The 21,815-nt window shown below is 43.9% G+C and overlaps 1 protein-coding gene across 4 annotated transcripts in view; it reads right to left on the reverse strand.

The window, feature by feature from the left end:
• znf800b (zinc finger protein 800b) overlaps positions 1 to 21,493 on the reverse strand; it is a 30,454-nt gene extending 8,961 nt beyond the window's left edge. For 3 of the 4 annotated variants that reach the window (XM_069156782.1, XM_069156780.1, XM_069156781.1), the window contains exons 1-5: positions 21,362 to 21,493; positions 10,171 to 10,282; positions 6,287 to 6,617; positions 2,639 to 2,734; positions 1,050 to 1,193 (exon numbers count right to left, since the gene is read on the reverse strand). In XM_069156782.1, coding sequence (XP_069012883.1) covers positions 1,050 to 1,193; positions 2,639 to 2,734; positions 6,287 to 6,617; positions 10,171 to 10,227 — 628 coding nt within the window. In that variant the 5' untranslated portion in view covers positions 10,228 to 10,282; positions 21,362 to 21,493. Of the gene's footprint in view, positions 1 to 1,049; positions 1,194 to 2,638; positions 2,735 to 6,286; positions 6,618 to 10,170; positions 10,283 to 19,628; positions 19,776 to 21,361 lie in introns of those variants that run through there. The other variant, XM_069156783.1, reaches the window with a different exon arrangement.
• Between the last annotated feature and the right edge of the window lie 322 nt (positions 21,494 to 21,815).

The raw sequence follows: 21,815 nt of genomic DNA on the forward strand, positions 1-21,815 counted from the left end.
CAGAGCAAAATATAATTGACTGTTTTGTGTTGAGATTGATTTCTCTTTACGAGGCGCGCAGACGAATCGCTGGAAGAGTCTCCTCGGCTTCATCCTGACTTTGGGGTCTCTTTGCACTTCTGAGGCAGTGAAGGAATGAGACGTGGACACACCGTGGCTAACGAGGAGGAGATGAAACACAAAACTGCGCGAGATCAAAGTCTCCTTCCTTCGCGGTATGAGAGGAGAGCGGCGGAGAAGTCGCTCTTTGAGTCACGGCAACGATTGACGGGCGGACAGGTGGCGTTGAAGAGAGTGAGAGAAACCCTGGAGTGACAGAATGTGAAAGTAAAACATTAAGAAGTCTCAGGAGGTGTTAAAGACAGCAGGGATTCTGTGCGTGCGCGCGCGTGTAAAAACTAAAAGTGTTTATGCAATCCGAGCCGAAGTCAAGTTTGATCCCCACCATGCTCGGGGAATCACCGTCTGTCAGTTTGATCTCTGCACGTTTCTATCTGAAACGTGCTCGGCATTCACAAAAGGCCCGGCTCTTGCTGATTGACTTTATAATTGAATTTTACGGACACTTGCGTCGTTTCTTTAGTTGCGCTTTGACAGCAGAGCTCTTTCAGTAAATGTGTACGTTGAGCCCCCTGAGACCAGACGCGACATTAGCGCGCGTGTATGCACCTTTAAGGCCGGATGCGACGTTTGTGTGCGTCTCGGTTTTTGAGTCGGGACGCGAGGCGAGCGTGTTTCAGATGATACCGTCGGACCTTGTTGCCGTCTGTGGCCGCGGAGTGCAGCAAGGGCGTGAGTGAGTGTGAAGTCACCTCGTTGGTTGGCCAAATGAAGCAACTTCCTGTCTATTTGTTTCCGACAGAAGTTTAGAAATATAGGTTTTAGTGAACGCTGCCAATTCTTCCCAAGTTTGCCAGAAAACAATCCGTTTTAGGAGGTTGTTTTCAAACAATGCTTTAAAGCTTCAGGTTGTTCTGTTTTTAACGAGGGAGCCTTGGGTCACGATGGGTTTCCGATTTTTGACCATTTCCACGCGTTGCGTCACTGACCGTCAGATTCAGGCAGCCTCGACAGGCAGTAGTACTCCTTGTGTGTGATGAGGTTGGGCAGACCTCTGAACAGGCTGCGACACAGTTTACACTCGAAGATGGTGTCCACTTCCCTCAGCAGCATGTGTTTCAGCTGGCTGGTGCCTGCAAGACGATGAACAGGAGACGTGATTACCGTCGCTGTTGTCAGAGATCCTGTTACAGACATACACAGCAGATTATTGGATCACCACTGGATGGTGTCATTAAGAAGCCTTTCTATGGGCTTGTTTGGTCTCAATCAGTGTCATGTTGCTGCGATGCTCCCTCTATTACTCCCCGAGACATGAAAGCTGTCGATACACCATAAAAAAAAAATACACAAAAGCTCAAATAATTCATATTTTCAGACTGCAAAGCTGCCTTTTGCTGGTAAGTTCAATTTTACGTTGACTGTAAAAAAAAGACAAAACATCTGTTTCAATACATCTTGAAAAAACAACTCAAATAGGAAAAAGGTTTTGTCAGCTATATTATCAATAATGCGAAGAAGCCCAGAGCTAAACAGAGAGGAAGAATTCATGACTTCCAGGATGTACGAAAAGACTGTTGGGTAAATTTGATAGATGACTCGTCTAATCCTAAAAATAACCTCCAACAAGTGATGACTGTCTTTGTGTTACTTGCTACATGTGTATGACTGCTGTCATCACCGTTACTTCCTGCATCATTGCTGTCAGCATGCTGACTCAAGGGTCCCACTTAATTCCAGCCTGTCCACATGGAAGCATGCAGTGCGTTGTTAAACATGACTCACATTTGCTCGCAGCTTGCAGCAGCATTTACATGCACACAGACACACTTCCTTTATGCAAAGAGCACCGAGTAAACACTGTTCAGGTGACTCACACAGATGTTAGTACCACGCATAAACACACATAAACACACACACACACACACACACACTAACACAAAGCACACACACTGTGTCCTCTGAGATGTCACTTTATTTTATCTGTTGCCCTTTTGCCACAGGCTCATTTAACATGCAGCTGTGGTGTGTAGTGGTATGATTGTACACTACAACAGCAGGGGATAAACACACTGACCCGTCTTTATCATGGTCCTACATGGAGGCCGTGCCAACTAACAGGCCCGCAGGCTGAACTTAAACATCCTGTTTGCTCAAACAGAGCAAAAAAAAAAAAAAAAAAAGAAATCACCTGCAACTATTCTAATTATTGATGAATGATTTAAATAATTTTCAAAGCAAAAATGCCAAAAACGTCTTCTATTTCCGGCTTCTTGAATGGACTGACTTGCTGTTTTTCTTTGTCTTAAAGGTGACGGTACATCGAACGTTATCGGGCGAATTGGACAAAATACGCAATATGTAGAATCTTCTGAAGGGCATTTAACATCGACGACCTGTGTCACTCTCCTCATACGGAGATCCACTGCTGCATCAAAGGGATTTGATCACAATGTGTTGTGACACAGCACAATGAAAACAGTCAAAACGCATACAAAAGAAAGGAAGGAAGGAAGGAAGCCGCGACGGGAAACCGTAAATGAGAAAGGAACGAAGGACGACGGGAAAACACACAAACCTGAACGGAAGCATTCAATTATCTGCTGAATCCCAGACTTGGAGGTCTGCAGAGGCTGCTGGAGCAGAGGAGGATCACCAGGCTCCACACAGACACCTGGAGAGGCACAAACACAGGGAGATTGCTGTTTATCAAAGTGAGCATATAATGACATCAGAGGATGAGTCTTTGAGAAATACAGCATCGCCGGGAAATTCAGGAGGGCTGCTGGAAACCAAAGTATATTACCGTGTGCCTGAAGGGCACGCACACAATCAAGAGTCAGAGAATGAGGTCTGTACAGGATGGTGATTCACTCTGGCCTCATTACCTTCAAACACACAGAGGCAGAAAGCCCGTCATCGAGCTCTTCTTTCCAAGATCAGTATTACGCAGAAGGAAATGCAGGAGGCAGACCTTAAAATTCAAATTAAATGTCTCGGAGGTGCTTGTTCAGAGGACAGATGGAGAACATGCAGTGGGGGACAGAGGCGCGTCTGGTGACTAATTTCTGTGCTTAGACCGACGCTGGACGGAGTCGGCGCGGGATTTTATACTCCCGCTGGAGTTGCACACTTTATGTGCCAAAAACAGGAACGTGACCAGTGAGAAATTTGCATTGGGAAAGGTTTTTGCCTTTGCTTTTGTACGGGGACTTTCGCACAGGTCCCCAGAAGGTGCAGGGTCAGCGAGGAAACAGCAATCCTGACAATGGACGGGCTTCGATGTTTTACTGAGCTGCTTTATCACCAGCTTCACTTTATCGTCCCATTAATGACAGAAAGCATTCAGCGTTTACCGTTCTTGTTTTGGTTGCTTGTAAGCTGCGTTGATCTTGGACATATCATGCTATGACTCTCACTGCAACCAGTTCAAATCAACAACAGCACCAGGTAATGCATAAAAATGTATAAAATACAGGTTGGTGTTAGTCTTCTGCCAAAATACCGAAGCTTCCTCACTGAAATACTGCAGAGAACAGACTCATTCCTCTTTCCTGAAACATCACAACACCAAAACACATTTCTACCTGGAAAAGATGAACATGGCAAAAAAAAAAAAAAAAAAAAAAAAAAAAAAAAAAATTAACCAACAAGCACTTCCTGGTTTTACTGCCAAACAGCTTTATTTTTCCTTTCTATAAAAAAATGAAATATAAAATAGCAGGAGTGGGGCTCTGCTCACTGCATTATTGATACAAGCTGACTCACAATGGGCTACTGAGATATATCGTGCAGAGGTAGAGTGCTCTCATTCTACCCGTTCAACGAAAACAGGTAGATTGACAGCATATTTTTATATTTCAACAACTTTATTTTTACAATAACACAATCTTGGCTTTTCATGGAGGCGGGTATAGAAACAGAGAGGGGTAAAGAACCACAGGGGCCGAGCAATTACGCCAACACAGACACTGTAATCACCTCCAAATTCTTCTCACATTAGATTGATGTAAAATAAGGTGATCTGGTGAATATGATTTTTGCTGCAACAAAGAGTGTTTTGTAACATCAATGACTTCAAATACATTGTTAATGTTTCCAGCTGAGATAAACGTTCAGTCTTTGTTTAGTTTTGAAGCGAGCACATCAATTGTGGCCCACAAGCTACAATTTATGTCTAGTCAAGATGTCAGTCAGAAGATGATGCTGCACTTTGTTAATTCATGACAAGGATATTAGTCGGTTTTCTTTTTCAACCAGATAGGATCCCAGATTTCGTTGTAGTTTATTATGATCCAAGATCACGTAGCTCCTGTTCAGATGGCAAAGCTAGAAGTTGAGACATGTCGTGTTTAAAGTCACACAAACCTACAGAGTGAGCAGATCAATGCGGCGAGAGTCGTAGAGGAAATCACCCTTTCAGACTGACCGGAGTTAAACTTGTGCCGAGGGTCTGCGTGAGAGTCAACCTGCGTCAGGAGACTCTCCTTTGTGACCCTCATATCTATCAGGTTAGTTACCGATACGGCTTAACTTCGCTATCAGGAGCGGAACTAAACCCAGTGATACAGATGGTTGAACGTCTTTTAATGAAATGGGTGCCTGGTTGTGATCCGTTGCTCCCTTCACAAGGTGGCGGTGGAGCTTTGCAGGTAGAACTGAAAGAAAAAAAGAATAAAAAAAACCTTCAAAGACGACTACAGCCGTCAGAAAGCTCTGTGTGGAACTCCATTAAAGACAAATAGTGCACAGGTGGACGGACACAGAGAGGGGAGGGGAAACTGGACTTTTATCAAATGATTTAATTTAATTAATTCATTTATCAGAGATGTGCACAGATCTAGACACTGGAGTCAAGAGTGAGAAGAAGGAGACAGCTGTCTCCGGGTGGCTGCGCCCAACGTGGGTCAGACTCACATTCAGTCGACCCGTTAGAAACGCACGTCTGCCGTGTGAAAGTAAGTGAGAGACGGACGGACGGACACACCCACAGAGACACAGACAGAAAGAGGGATAGGAACGTGAATGACAACTGTGTGAGAGGCTTTGACAGGAAGAGAGATGGAGATTATGTATTAATGTGTGACAGAATGAGTTTCCCTCCTCCTCACACACACACACACACACACACACACACACACACACACACACACACACACACACACACACACACACACACACACCTCCTAGGCTAGCAGCTATAATCCCAGCAGGGCGGGTCAGCGACCCCTTCTGACCCGCAAACCTGCACACCCCCCCTCTGCAAGAGAGTCAAAGGTCAACCAGAGCTTCCTTTTACTGAGCGGTGCAACAGTTTTCCTTTCCAGCGAAGTTAGAAATCAACTCACAGTAGCAGAGTTTATATACGAGACAGCTACACTTACTATTTTAAGGCGAGCATGGCAGATAAAGAATACGCTGCGGTAAAAGAAAGGAACACGAGCAGCCGAGCTAAAAGGAAGGAGTGAAAGCAAACAGCCGCAAACATGACATCATCATAACTGAAGCTCTGACAGCCTTGTAGTACATTTTACAATCCTAGCTCAGGAGCTTAGTTTGGCTTTGAGGTCATGAAACACACCAGCAAAAAGTAATCACACCGTACTGGCAGTACGGGACACCTGATGGGGAACAAACTGTGACGGACCGTTCAATGGGGTCCAATGTGGGGTCAGAACATGTCATAGTTGAAGAAAAAAAAAAAAATCAAACATTATGTTATGTGATAATAATTCAAAACGTCTCCTCATCAACTCCTGCCATAACTAGGATTACTTTTGTTAAAACAGTCTGCAGAGGTTTTAGTCTTTTTCTTAAACGAGAACATTTGTCTGAATTTCCTTCTCTGTTAGTAGGCAGCTCTTCTCATTTGATACCCTGCACACCAGCAGGCATGACTTCCAAATCCCTCCAAAAAAAAAATAAATACAGGAGTTATGCAATAACTAATTTAATAAATCAAATTTAAATAAAACTTTCATAAACCTTTGACACCTGCAGCAAACCCCTGGTGCCCACTGTGGTGCTTAAGGCCAGAGGCAGCTCCTCTTTTCAGCTGCTATTTTCTCTCTGACAACAAACCATTCTATTTTAATTTCGAGAACACAGCCATCCTTAATCCGGCGCTCAGGCAGTGAAGCGACACGCGAGGCTGACTGACAGATGTATCCTGCAGGTGGAGGAATAAAAGCAGCAAGAGGTGCAGAGGGAGGAAAACCTCACCCACCTGTGTTATGACCGTGGTTGCAGGCGCCCGTCTGCAGGGGCTGCTCTTCGGTCTGGCAGCTCTGGTCCCTGGTCTCACTGGTGCCGCTCATCTGGGTCTCAGGCAGCAGAGGGGGAATGGGCTTCCACAGGGTCCTGGCCTGGGGCTGGGCGGCCGAGTCGCCCTTTTCCTGGACGTCCATTGGAGTTTCCTTCTGGTCCCCGTTGTCCGACGGCGCCTCGGCTGAGGCGGGGGTCTGGAGGTGGGTCTGATCCGAGGACAGATCTCCTCCTCTGGGTTCTGCCTTCGGTGGAGGCTGACGAGCTTCCTCCATCTCTGGCTGACCACCGCTCTGCAAGACAACAGAGACCAGATGAATGAACTATAAAATGAAATTAAAGCCACTATTTGTGCAATGTGATGGGTTTTTTGCGTTGTAATAATCTCCGTGTCCCTGGGTTTAATCTGCGGGAGGTAGCAGCGGGAAGTGCTGTCTGCCTCAGTGATACATTCCTGTTACTATAACTGGAAGGTGCCAAAGCCAGAAATGTCCAAATTCTACACATAGTGACTTTTAGAAATAAAGAAACTAACAATCGAGTTCAACTGACATAAACACAACACTGAATTGTGAAGTTTAAAAGGATCAGAACACAACAATTTGTTCTTTGCGAGAAGGAAAACGGCATCTACTGACGATTAAAAAGTAATAAAAAGTAATAAATAATAAAAAAAAAAAAACGGACTTGCGCATAATCTGAAACTTGTTCGTAAAAAAGTTAATAATAGCCTAAATTCAACAGTAGAGGGTCCATTACAAATTAAACGAGTAGCTGTCCCATGTTAAATGCTGATTGTTGGGCAGAATGACGGGCTGTCTGTCTGTCTGTCTGTCTGTCTGTGTCTGTGTGTGTGTGTGAGTGTGTGTGTGTGTGTGTGCGCGCGCGTCCATCATGTCTCCTGAGCGTCCGAAAATTTTGTGGGGAGACATTAACCTTGTCGCACACAGCCACCCTTGAGCAGATAAGTGACTCCACACGAACTCCTCACTTTGTGCACAAATCTGTCTGTGTGTTGAGTGTGTGTGTGTGTGTGTGTGTGTGTGTGTGTGTGTGTGTGTGTGTGTGTGTGTGTGTGTGTAGGCTCCCTTTCTCTCTAGGTCCCCAATCTTTTCTTGTCTCCCACCCACCAATTTATCCTAATTTTCCCTCCCTGTCTGTGTCTGTCGCGCTGACTCCTCGTGTCCTCGCTGCCCTTGAAGAGGGATAAATGACTCCACATTAGGCACATTACAGCACATCACCACAGGACAAGTGGGCCACTTGAACACCGTGTCAACACACACACACACACACACACACACACACACACACACACACAGCATAATCAAATAGCTGCAAAATAGCTTCGTAGCATTTTAGACATGCTCAGTTAAGCCATCTGTGCAGCACACACACATATAACACACCGCAGCCACTGAGCACAAACAGTTTTGTCTCAACCAGAAAGTTGTGGCCTTTCGAAAAGTCTGAGGACACAATAAAAAGACGAAATTAAATCGAACCTATTTCATCACAAACTAGAAGGCGAGCGTCCTTCTCGTTTGAGCGCAGACCTCCACCGAGGAGTTTACTGCACACAATTCACATTTCAATGTGACTGAGAATATATTCAGCTGCATGATATGTTTGTATTTACCTTTCCAGAATCACACCTCAGTTTGAAGAAAGTGCTTTTTGTTATTCTTGTTTTTATTACAACTGTGGTGATGTTAAAATGACATTGCTGTCTTCCAGTTGTCTCCTATGAAACCACTGAGTGCTCCATAATGGTAAGTGTTAAATGAGCATGTGGATATGTTTCCTGGAGGGTTAGTGGTAGCTGTGAATGTAGATCCTGACATGCAGTCATAGCATTTCTGAAATAGTCTACGTTTACTGAACTTTACTGCCACCTACTGTATTTTAAGATGTTTGGCATACAGTAGAACAAATTGAATGAAAACCCGTTTGTTTTTCTGAAATCCTGCTAACAAACAAACAAACCGCCACAAAAACATAACCTCCTAAAACGTCTCTGTTATTAAAGCAAAAAGAGAAAACAGAAACATAATGATTGTCCAGTTCAAAAGTAAAAAAAAAGAAACACCAGCGAGTGCCACTATTCAGATAGCATTTGAATTTCTCAGTCAATCAGTTAACTATTCATAAGTCATTTTTCATGAGGAAGAGAGCAGAAATCATCAGAAAGAGGCCTGATTGGAGGACCAGCCACCAGTTTCCACTCCGCACACAGAAAAACTGGAACAAGTGACACTTGGACTGAAGAGTATGATGATTATTTAACATGATTCATTTTCCATATTCACATCTATAGCAAACATCGTACACCATATAATACATGTTGTATGATGATGATCTATTTTGCTTCTTTCATTATGAGTTTTAGACAAAATAACATATGACAGACAATAATTAGGATTTGAAGTATTTTCGACAGTTATACGTTTGTTGTCTTTCAGGCTCCGCGCTTCGGCTCATTGAATCTAAAACAAAATGAAATAATGGATCCTATAGTAAAATGCACTCAGATCAGCTTTAATTTGACTGGGTTCACGTCAATATTGAAAGAAGTGTGTGTGAGATACTGCAGCCTCTCTTAACACGTCGTTCTTAAATTCCAGAGGTTCAAAAGTCGAATGCTTTGTGCAGTTGTGAGTCCTTTCAACATGAGCTTGTGCACAGTAGAACTCACATTAGCCATTTAGATTGAGTTGTAGTTGTCCGTCAATATGAGAAATAAGTGACCCCGCAAGTGAAGAAGATGCCAACAAGGCTTCATCGCGAGACGGAAACCACGGCCTCAAAAAACAGAGACGTCAGGCTGCAGTTTGTAAAAACGTACAAAAGGAACGCAGCAGGTTTCTGGAACAAAATGGACTGAAGAAACGAAAGTCAACCTCTATCAAAACGATGGAAAGAGAAAAGTGTGACGAGAAGGACAAAAAATGAACACCTTATGACTCAAATCTGGCAAACACGGTGGTTCTGTTATGACTTGAGTACGAGTGGCTGTCAATGGACTTGGTGCACAAGCATTTATCGATAATTACACTGCTGACAGAAACAACATGATACATGTAGAGGTCTACAGGAGCGTTCTGTGTGTTCAGATTCAGGAAAATGAATCAAAACACATTGGACATGTCGTCGTTTAGCAGGACAAAGATCCTAAACTTAAACCAGTGCAAAAAAGCTTTTCAGGGCGAAAAGGTGAAATAAACCCTCGAGTGTACGAATCAGTCAGCGGATGTCCTTCGGACTGAGCTGCATTCACTGGCTGAAAACCAGACTAAGGGCTGAAAACCACAACAAGCATAGACAGAAAGTGTCTGATGATGTCTATGAGCTAAAGGCTTCGCAAAGTTATTGACTGTAAAGGGTTTTCCACAAAATATTAAATATAATTTAGTTTGACTTCAAATTACTTTTAAGCCCGTGAACGTTTCCACTTTGAGTTGAAGACCTGTATCTCCCAGACAAGTTCACTTGATATTGACGTGAACTCACTCTAATTAAAAGGTGAGACTCGGTACTTTAACGTCGTACCCATTTGTTTATTTCAAAATATGTAACTGTCCAAATACTTACGGTCCAACCTGCAAAATGAGCTTACTAGTTTAAGAACGTCTCTTAGGTGCTTTCCTGTATGTGAATTCATCACAATCAGTGACTATCATTTTGTCACCTGGTGTTTGTGCACAAACTATAAATGTCCCACATGTAAGACTGCATCCTGCGATGTCCCCAAGAACAACAGAACGTGTTGCAGTTGTCAGAGCAGGTGTTAAAGAAACAAACATAGAGGACGGGGCATGTTGTGTGTAAAGTGTGATATTTCAGTACCTGTCTGCGTAGAGAGTGAGAGCTCTTCCTCCCAGCTGACTTCTGGACCTTCACCATGATGCCAAGAGCGGCCTGCTTCCCCGCACGTCCACTACCGGCATACACCCGAAACCTGCAACAGCACTCGGCGTGAGTGAAGCACAGCACTGAACCAACATCACTTCAGCTGGATGCACTTCTTAAAAGTATAAAATAGCTTGTTTATGTTTTGGACCTGAAATCAGAATTAAAAAAAAAAAAAAAAAAAAAAAAAAATGACATGACATGACCACATGATGTCTCATCAATGCACTGTTTTCATGTTTACGTATGGATTTACCATCAATGCTTTTACTAACGACTGTCTGTGTGCATTACATGTAGCTGCTCTAAAACTGAGTGTGTACACAGCATACTTGTGGCATCAGTGATACACATCATCATAAAAGCAATGACAGGAAGGACTTGATTTGTGTGTGCGCGCGCACACACACACACACACACACACACACACACACACACTGACCTTTACAGGAAATGTTACCAAAATTAACTTTGCAAACTCATCTTCTGTAAACCTTCAAAAAGAGAGTTGATGACAATACAATTATAATCGTATGCATGTATCACAGCGCAATAAACATACTTACTGTAGGCACCTTTTTTACATTTTAATAGCAGAGCTATTGAAAAATTCTATTTACTAAGCAACGAACAGTTGGCAAACTATATTAGAATCAACAACAACAATCTTCGGGTTGCCAAACTGTACACCCACAACCCATTTCTATGCCTAATTTCTTGTGAAAGCACGCATTAGAAAACGCAGCAAATATAACAGCGCTGTGTGTTTACTGGCTGTTAAGTGCTTATACATCAAAATATTTTAAAAGGTCACAGTAATTATTTCCCGCAATACTATTTCAGCCGCTCTTTATATTGCTGTCAGGGCAATCAAAACCAAGATATCTTCACTATTACGCTTCATGAGGTGCATTTAAATATAAAGTACTTTGCCTACCGAACATAGTTTATGCCAGCGGATATACATACTTTTCCCAGAGCACCTGCATAGACACCGTTTCCATCTGCACACACGCAGTACACAGTACGACAAAAAGTAGATTTACAAAAAGTAGATTTACAGTGGGGAGCTATATGTAATTTATGTTTAAGAATTTGTATGAGTTTGGTGATGTACGGCTCCTCCCAGCGGGTAACCGCTGGATCAGGTGGTGAGCTGGCTGGGTGTGATAACAAAATATTCGAAGGGCTCTTTTTTTTACAGTTTTGCCTTCGGCGTAGGAATTCTATTGATAGAAGTGAGCAGCCAAGGATTTTGAATGATTTATCTGATGGAGCTTTTTCTGAGTTTGAGCTGTTGTGGATGATGTGAGGATGCAGAGCAGGAGGTGTTATCTGAATGACTTGACCTGCTGTAACAAAAAGAGGCTTTGCTGTGACTTTTCCATAACACGGTTTAAGTCCCATTTAAATCTATTACAGAAGAGGGTGCTAAGAAGTTTAATACGGTAGTAATGATATGAGACTGCTGTTGATGAGATTGTGGAAAGTGGTTCACGCCTGATGTCTGTCATAACTTTGTATGACAGCGTCGGTGATAAAATAACATATGTTGCTGCCCTCTAGTGGTCATTAAAGCTAAAACAGCTTGATCCGACTGGACCCTACCTACTTGGGATTTAAATGCACATGCAGAAGTGCTTATGTGCAATGGTTCCATAGACAATGATTTATCTGCAGCAGCTGCTGTAGGCTGCTTCCTAATCGGCAATCTTTTTTTGCCTCAACAGAAAACTACACAACGTCCAACATTATTTTCTACCCGATTTAGAACATTTACATTTTTATTTTCACATTCAAGTGTGCTGAAAGTGACAGTTGCTTAATACCGTATGGGTGCAACATCCTACGTGTGTGTGTGTGTGGCGGGAGGAGGGGGGGGGATTACAGTCCAATCTGACAGAAATTGCACTGTTGTCTCTTTTAAGATCTTAGTTTAAAAAAACTGAACTGCAGATTTTGGGCCTTTGCCTCCAATAAAGTTACTCCAGCGGTGACAGGGACCTCAAGTGCCTCCATGATCCAGTCAATGTCATATACACAGGCATCTCCCCACTTGCAGTTCCATTGAAACTCCAGCAGAGGGAGACAAAGCACGCTCGGAAAATGTTTATTCGACTTGAAAAGTTTTAGTCTGCTGATGTCCCCAAAAGTGGAGACATGGAGCACAGAGCAACACAGATGAGGGGCCATAGGGGGATTGACACAAAGCAACGTGCTGCACGTCTTCATACAAAGGATGTTTGGCTCGCGCTTTTTCACTCAGGTATGTTAATCATGTCCTGCTTGGTAATTAGAAGTAGCAGGTAGTTAAATAATTCAATTATCTGTGTGAAACATGTCAACTAAGAGGCCACCGTACACATCAAGAGACAAAGGTCAGTCAGCTCTTGTGAAGTATGGAACAGGAAATTAAATTAAATACTTTGCATGGCAGCAGCTGTGTAAATTATGTTATCACAGTTATGGTTCACTCTAATTGGGGAAGAGTGGAATCAAAAGCAAAAACAGCTTTTGCACCTGTAATTCACGGCAAAGTCACATGAGGGACAATGTTTGTTTTTTTTCCAATCACCTCGTGATTTCAACAAAAAAAAATCTGACATAAAATATAAAGTTCAATCTAAATTGAAAAAAAAACAAACAAACACACAATCCCTGATTGAAAAGGAGCAGAAGGAAGAAGTGTCACATTAGGACTGTAAGTAGCATAGTTTGCTACTGATGTCCAATTTCCTGATTTCCAGGCCTCTGAAAGACCTCTGACGAGCCCGTTATTCCTTCAGCTTCAGGCTGGAGACATTTCCGAATACCTAGTTTTAGCAATGATGATGAAGCAGTCAAGCACTTCGCAATAACTCGACAGCAGAGGCTACTTGCAGTGATGGAGTTGACGAGCACAGCTGAAGTGGGGCCTCGACAGAAGATGAGGAGACAAAGGAAATGTCGGTGTGTCAGAAGTGGGACGGAGGATCAGTCCAAAGGAAATGACACTTACTGTCAGCTGGTGTCACATTACATCATTTCAATAGTGTATATCATAAGCACAGTTGTATCTAAACATACGCGTCTGTGTGAAGAGCGAGGACAGAGAGAGGTGACACGCAGGTCAAGTATAATATTATTACTGAACCATTTCCGAGGAAAGGTTTGCCTGGCTAGAACGTAATTGTAATAAAGGCATAATTCATTTCAAACTGAACTATTAGACTAAAATAATTTATGTTCTAGCAAAATTAAGAGCAGGCATATTAATACATTATACACCTACCCAGGTTCTATTTATATCAGGGGAGGGAGATTAACACCAGCCATTAACTATAATGGGAAATTAGGACTTTGACCGGAAAGTCTGTCTGCCGTACCGACGACTGACGTCAGGAAACAACCTCATTTAAAAGTTCTATTCCTTTATTTTATACAATAAAGTTCATTTTAGTGATAACACTTAAAGGCGCTGATACATTTCAAGCTCCTAGCTCCTGCGGACTCTCTTTGCTCGTGCCCCTCGAGCGACGACTTTTTACACAAGTTGACGACAACGACACTCATAACGGGAAGTGCCGCAGAACTCTCGTGAGTTGGAAGCCAAAAGGTACTCTGTAAGACCAGCTGCGCGAAAAAGCGTAAAGGAGGAGAAAAGCTGCAGAAAAGCGCCCGTATGCGTCAAATGGTTACGAACAAGCTAAAGCAAAAGCTTTCCGATGGATTCTTCACCGTTTCTCTCGGTTTGTCACACCTCTTAAAATGCTTGTAAACTCAGCAGTTGGTTGATTTCTATGTTTTTCATTCTTTCTAAACTTCCCCCAAAGTGTTTTGATGCCAGATATGTATATTGAAGACATTTTTGAGTTTAAATAGGGAATTTGCTGTTGTAAACATTACTGTTGTCGCTCTGTAGACAATATTCACTTTAGTCAAAATATAAATCAATTCTAATCCTGTTCTGAATTAGGATGACTTCAGGGGATAACACTGACTTTATCTCCGAGCTTATTTGTTGAACTTTTCTGTACTGCAAGAAACTAACAAACTGCACTGTTTTCCTATATTGAATGATAAACGTCCAAACTTGTGTAAACATGGAGAGTTTTTAGTCAAAAAACAAATACACAAATGAGTCCTGGCATTGTGGGCTCTGCACACGCACACGCACACACAAAAACAGCACCGTAGCTGGCAAACATTTGAGGGAAACGCTGGTGTTTCATGTAATAATACATGTCTGAAATTCAATCCATCCTGAAGAGGAATAAGTTGTTCCAGAAAACTTGGATATGGATCAGTGATTTTGGCCAAAAGAGCTCTCTGAACAATGTAAATTAAAAAAAAAAAAAAAAAAAAAACCTCTGTCCACCAGGAACCATCAGGGGAAAACAGAGCTTACTGCTTTCATTTTCATCTACGGCATCGGTCCAACATGCTAATCAACACGTACACTTATCCTGAGACTTGAGCGTACCGCGGCATCAAGAAGGCTGCAAATCCCAACCCAGGACAAACAGCGGCAAATTAGTTTGTTGAGAAGTGTTTCACAAAATCCTGACAAGCAGTCGCCTGCTGGAGCCGACCCTCCTGTGTGGACGACCATCTGAGCGCACACACACACACACACACACACACACACACACACACGTGTCCTCAATCACTTCTAAAAGAGGAAAGATGTCCTACAAAAAGGTGTAAAACAAACATTTAGCCACTCACGCGCCTACGATACACTCGCGCGCACACGAATGCAAGGGGCTCTCCCCCGTTTCCATGGCAACAGACAGACGTGGTTATGAAGTAGTGACTCCTGTGATGACTCAGGTAATGAGAGCGAAGGTGTCCTGGGCTCGGTGTGACGAATCGAGGGCGGTTTGCATCCTTTGGTCCAAACCCTCCCGGATCTGCGCTCCACTTACGGCTCCGGGCTGCTGGATGCTCGTCAAGCTGCTGATCTCAAGCTGTTCGACGTGTGAACCAAATGCCTGAACACGGCAGCATCTTTTGAGGTCAGGTAAACATCGATCATATTTCTGTCCAAACTTAAGCCGTCCGATGTTTACGCGTTAAATATTTTGACAGCAGCAATTATTGATCCCCTCACTTTTGATTTCAAGGAACGACACGTAACCCCGGGAGAAAGAATGACATTGGCCACGCCGCTGTGGAAACGCCTTCCGAGAAAGAAAATCATTCCTCGCTCTACAAGTGCTAAAAGACCAATTTCAAACGATCAATGTAACAAACTGGTTTGAAAATGGCATTTCCCTCCGTCCTCTTCAGAAAAGTACTTGATAAACAGTCTGCTGACGATGGCGGTGACACTGGAAAAATACTGCACAAAAAGATGAGCTCTGTTAGTAAAGAAAGGGCGAGATGTGACCGACGTGCCCGAGGTACTTGGAAATAAACGCTCGAAGAGCGGCAATCCTAACAACTTATCACATATGGCTAATATGCAGAAAATAAGTCATGACGGTCTCCTCCTCACAAATATAACCCTGAACAAATCAGCCACTACCTGGTAAACCAACTTAATGACTCACTTTTGACTCACGCCGGTGCAGCTTTTTCACCAAATCTATCATTTCCAGCTGTAAAAATTAGCCTGGTTCTGATGTATTTACTTTTACATGAGGGCAATTTCCTGCAAAACAAGCTTCCTGACTGCATTGATCAACATTGCTCAGATACGCCAGACGGCAGGCAAATATGTTAAAGTTTCCTCCTCGGTGGTAATCCATAGCGATTCTGTTTATGCCAGCCAGAAATCAATTTCTCAGCGTGTTTCCCGTTTGGGAGCATCTCCTATTTTAGAAGACAAATCCTCATTTGCCCAGTCAGAGGCAACAGATGAGAGAAATCCATGTCAGAGGGGAACAACTTTGTCGTCTGAGCTACAGTGGGGTCTCCGCTTCTTTACGGTCTCGCAAATAAAAAAACAAACAAACATGAACCGATGTCACGTTTTCACCTCCAAGTGTGAGCGTGTAGACGCCACAGCGGTTTACTGTTTGTCTGCTGGTGGAGCAGCAGTCACCGCCTCCTCTCAGGTATTTTCTATGGCTGTCAGACCGGACTTCCTCCTGACAGAGGGCCTCCACCTCCACCTCCACGCTCAAGACAAGATGCTGGCTGCTGGCAGACGAACCGGTGCCACCACCTGACCACAGGAGAGGATGGAAACAATGATGTGGGTCGACTGACGGAGCTCCCCGCAGATGGAGAATAGACACGTTCAGTGAATGGTTTCTATGTTGTGGCTGTGACCTTTTACCCGCTTTACTTTCTGCTAATGTCGGCAATCTAGAAAATAAACTCCGATGAGATGTTCTAAGATCTAAAAGAGGTTCTTAAAAACAACAATGTTAAACTCAACTTTTAAAGCGTTTGATAAAAAAAACAAAAAAAAACGTGATACAAACACATAGAGAACAAGATAAAACTTGATTAAGCTCATCTAAGAAAAATGACCCTTGCAATACAGTACAAATATTGTCAATAAAATGATACCACGGCTTCTCGGTTTCCGACACAAAACTACCAGACGAGCGGTTTCGACAACTTGTATCCAATCAATTATCTCCCTCCTGTTTTCTAAAGGTGTCACAATCCCATTTAACTGAAAACATTTTTACCCAATAACATGCAAGTTAAAGTGGACTGAAAGTCTGAGATGAATGTGAGTGATATGCATAATGTCAAACAGCACCTGCATCTGTCAAACTACAGTCAGCATCAATAACAGGTGTAGTTCAACACTTCTGGAAAGCCGTCAGTAGCAGAAAATAAACACAACACTGACTGTCAAATACGATTATCTGATCGGACCGCATGTGCCGAAACATCCCACCTGACAGCATAAACAGAACCTCACACCGGTTAGTCTTTAGTCTGGAGAAATATCCTCCGACTATAGTGGGGAAACTCCCAAAAACTAATCACCGTGGCGAAAAATGAATCCCTACAGTATTTTATTTGCTAATTGGGGAAATAACTGAGAGGTAAACGCAAAAAAGACACACATATCTGGAGTATCAGCCAAAATTATAGAAATACTGACAAGTCTCCCAAACACCAAATTCAAGTGCCTGCCCTGATTTCATTGCCCAACAAAGTTTACGACACTGAAACATTTACCGTTTAAGGGCTGCACTTAGTTTTCTGCGACAACTTTGATCACCCAATAAACACACTTATCCGCTACACAACAATTGAATTAAGACTAAAATTGTGATTGGAGCTTCTCGGATGCGAGAGGAATTCTGCTCGGTACACTGCGTAGTCTTGGTTCGGAGCGAGCACGCAGCACATCGGAGCGAAGAGACGCAGTAGCCGAGCGTGGAGAAGGAACACGGACGGAGATTTAAATAAATATAGCCACGGGAGGTGCATAGTGGGCATTTTCAGGCCAGGTGTGGAGGCACCGCTTTACTCTCTCAGAAAGGAAGCCTCTAAAAACAACACGTAAATGTGTCATTAAATACAAGCACTGGAGATGGTGATGTCAACGCTTAATGACAAAACAAGTAGGCAACAATTCCTATGAAAGCCGTTAACGGGCACACAAATCACCCGAGATCCCAAACTACCCGGTAAGGAGGGACAACTGTTATGACAACAGACATGAGCGAATGTTCTGTAAGAAGTCGCAGACATTTCTATGAATGGGCAGAAAGTGGGCCTTTGTTGACAGCGCTCACCTTCACCACTGACACACTAAGACACCGTGTCTGTTGGGAGTCGGGCTGGCGCACTCACTCACTACCTGCTATTTGCAGGAGGAGTTGCAGCCTTTCTCAATAACTGGCTGACCTACTAATTGACTGACCGACACTGACGTTCCATAGTCGACTTCCTGAATGAATACTTTACCTCTCTTTGCCGTACCAGCTGGCTGCGTGACCGGCAGGTTGATGAGTTCGACAAGCTGACTCAGTGACCGAGCACCGCACGACATCATTAAACTGACTGAATCACACAGTGGCATCGTTAAACTGCGGCAGTCAGCATCCACTGTGGTAAAAAACCAACGATACCTGTGACACTTCAACCAGGCGGACTTGGCTGCTGCTCTGATCTCAAGTTGCTGTAACTCCATGTCAGAAAAAAAAAAAAGAATAACGGAGGGCCAGCTGGAGCAGGAAAGACTTTCAACTGGCAAACAAGATATAATATAGGAAAAAGAATAACCCACTTTGTTATCTACACTCATGTCCTAGTTACCCATTCATATTCCTTCTGAAGGTTAGACTGACCACCTCTGTTGTGTCAAAGTTACTAGTGTACAGTGTTAACGCTTTTAGACGGGTTAATGGTACAAAACTTAACTGGTTAATTATCGTTAAGCACATGTACAGAAGAACTAGGTTCTTAAAACAACCTGAAATGCACAATAAGTTTCAAATTAAACAACCAAATCCTAAAACATGCAGCTTCAAAGTTGCTCAAACCGGAGACATTTTTTGGGGACCTTAAACTATCGAAGAAAAAATAAAAAAAAAACTGGCTACTTTAAATCAACATCAGAGCTGCATCTCTGCCTCAGGTTATGTTTTATAATGTTTCAAGGTGCACACAGCAATCTGTACTGGTTTGTTGATGACTCCACTTTTAACTATACCTGATACAAACTAAGTCTAAAACCTTGTTTTTAAAAGTCCAGAAAGTCACCTAAATTAAAAAAAAAAAAAAAAAAAAAAAGTACATGCAAACATATAGTTAAGCCACATAAAATATATGTAATATTAAGACAATGTGACTATTTAAATAGCACAAATCAAAATGCTGTATATTTATGTTTTTTTAAACATGTCAGTCATATTCTCTTAAAGCCCCAAACTGACTCTTATGTTTGAAAACAGGCAACAATAGATCATATAACTACAAGTGGGGTTGCAGCGTGTTACTAATCAGCCTATTGATGAAATATAAAATCACTTTCCCACAACATTCTCCGACAAATGATTGCCATGCTGACGAGGATCTCCACTGGAGAACTGCAGGACTTTTGTGCCCTCTGAGGTCTGCTGGATGACACCACGCGCTGCCAACGAGCGCAACGGCAACGAATAAAACGTTCCTCGGTTAAAACGCCCAGCTCGTCTCCAGAACCAGAAACGCGTGGCGCGCCGCGGTGGCGACGGAAAACGCGAGAGCGCCTTTCCACTGTCCGGATCACAATCCAACCTTACTCTCTGCGCTGTTAGTAAAGGTTTTACGGTCATATCCTCACGATCCAGTGGAAGGACATTTATCCACACATGAGCGAGTCCACACTAGCCACATGCAGCGAGCACCATGAGGGAAGGACCGGACGGAAATACTCCTCTCCGGCTGGCCTGTCGAGCCCTGTGGCCGGTTTAGCCAGCGTGTGTGTGTGTGTGTGTGTGTACGCATCCACTTACGCATCCAAGGCAGTGCGATGGAAACATAACCATCCCGAATAAACTGCGCGATCTTCCGTATTGACACGGAATCCCAAGTCGGTGCACTGCTGGAGAGTGGAAGCGCACGGCGATTGTTGCCGCTCGGGTCCGTGTCTATTGGTTCCCTTTCAGCTGGGGCAGCGTCAGCACACTCACACACAGTCTCCATTTGCAACTCCATCGCCCCCCATGGGCGTGCGAGGCCGCGGGCTGTGACGCAAATGGCACTGGGTGATTTGCAAATGACATATCTCCCCAATTCAGCGTCGTCGCCGCGGGGACCGGTCCAATTCACCAGATATTGCACGTAGAAATACCCATCCGATGGCGGGTGACGAGTAAATAAAGGCGGATGAGTCGTTCGCTCTACGGGGATGCGGTTGCATAACTCAGGAAACTTAATAAAAATGTGCACGGAGAGAGCGATGTGCAGTCCCCGTGGCTGATGTTCTGTGGTTGTTTCGATTTGATCCTGATAGCCTGCGCTACAATACTGAGCACCCGATCAGTCATCGACTTTTGGCCACAAGAGGAACCAAGCAGAGCGTACACGGGGAACCCAGTGGCCTCGCTATGGTGGATGTGTGGTGGCCAGTGCTAGGACGCATGCACGTAGCTGACGGGGAAAGACAGGACAGCCGGAGTGGGACTTAGGACCACATTCACAGGCCATAAAGGGCCCGCATGAATACTATTGTGCTCTTTTATCCAAGAGTCCCCAACTATTTACAAAAGGTTGGCCAACACACACAAAAAATATCGCGGCGAAATGGTGGCGGCGGTTACAGCAGCTGCCACTGTTCTCTGCGCAAAGCAACAGCACAATCATTGCGCAGCGCCGGACTTCCCTAGTTTTGTGCAAACTGTGTGATTCGTCCAAAAGACTTTTATTTTTTTTTATTTTTTTTGTATCTCATTCAGGCTGTCCTCGTCTGGCAAGCAGCGAACCAGAGCGCAGGGCAAGTCGCCGTTCTCATGGCACGATTTGCATCGCCCCCATTATCCCCGAAAATCTCTTTTTACACGGTTATATTGTCAGCCTTAAAAACGCCACTATTTTGAGTAACAAAGGGGCAGCTTAAGTTGATCAAAGGAAAAGCCAAGTATAAAATGCACCTTTCAAGCCGTAAAAGAGAGGCCCCTCGTAACGATTGCAGCATGGCAGGGGAGTGCGGCGTAAAAACGAGCTAACCCGAATAAAATACACACAAAGACAAGGTGCAGTACCACCATAACTCCGTCCATCACTATTATAGTGATAAAACTAAACCATCCGCGGTCATTTGGATTCGCCTAAAGCCGGTGAGGATGGTATCATTATGAATGTAAAACGCTGCGTTTTGCGGCTCCGTGCCACCTTTTCCAAGAAGCAGCTTGGCGCACAGGACCGGTGACCCTTCCATCTTTGCGCGTCCTTCTACCGAGCGAAACCGTGAACTATCTTTGAATTTGACGGTCCCCTGTTGAATACGACACACAGCAGTAGGTGATTTCGTCTTGGAGGGAGTAAACGCTACACGCAGAGGCTGCTACAAGTCTCCGAAACTATTCCTCTCCCCACCGCGGCCAGGCAGAAACAAGAGGGCGATGACGCCATTTTCTGCAAAAACAACCATGCTCGGGGAAGCCAGAGCGAAGGAGGTTTAACCCGCTCCGCCAAAGCCCTCCAGTCTCGCTGAAACGTGCCAAAAAAACCTCAACAAAGTCCTTACCTTGTATTTCGTGGACGGGTGGCAGGAAAACGTGTTTTGAGTGGATTAAACCGTCCGGACGTCGCTACTTCGAGCCCGGAGATTGTTTATTTCGCCTCCCAGCGTCCCCGGTTCACTCTGAACAAGTTCCTCTGCGAGCCGCTGTCTTTGTGCACCCAGAGGAGCCTCTCAGCATTGAACCGGTCTCTGCGCAAAGGTGCACCCTTCTGCGTCCAGTTTCAGCTGGAAATGCCGGCACTTTAGGGCGACACGGCGAACAACAACAACAAAAAAGAAAAGAAACGATTGGACTTTTTTTTTTTTTCTTCCAAATAGAAGAAAGTTCAATAATCGTCCGGCTTTTAAGCGCAGCTGCGTCCGCGGTGCTGATTTATTTATCCCCCCCCGAAACGCGCAAAAACCCTTCTTTTTTTTTTTTTTTTGGAGGACACAGGAGCTCTCCACGACAAGTCCA

This window comes from Embiotoca jacksoni, unplaced genomic scaffold, assembly GCF_022577435.1.
Source record: "Embiotoca jacksoni isolate LCO1_2020_lvr unplaced genomic scaffold, fEmbJac1.0.p SCAF_21, whole genome shotgun sequence".
NCBI lineage: Eukaryota > Metazoa > Chordata > Actinopteri > Embiotocidae > Embiotoca > Embiotoca jacksoni.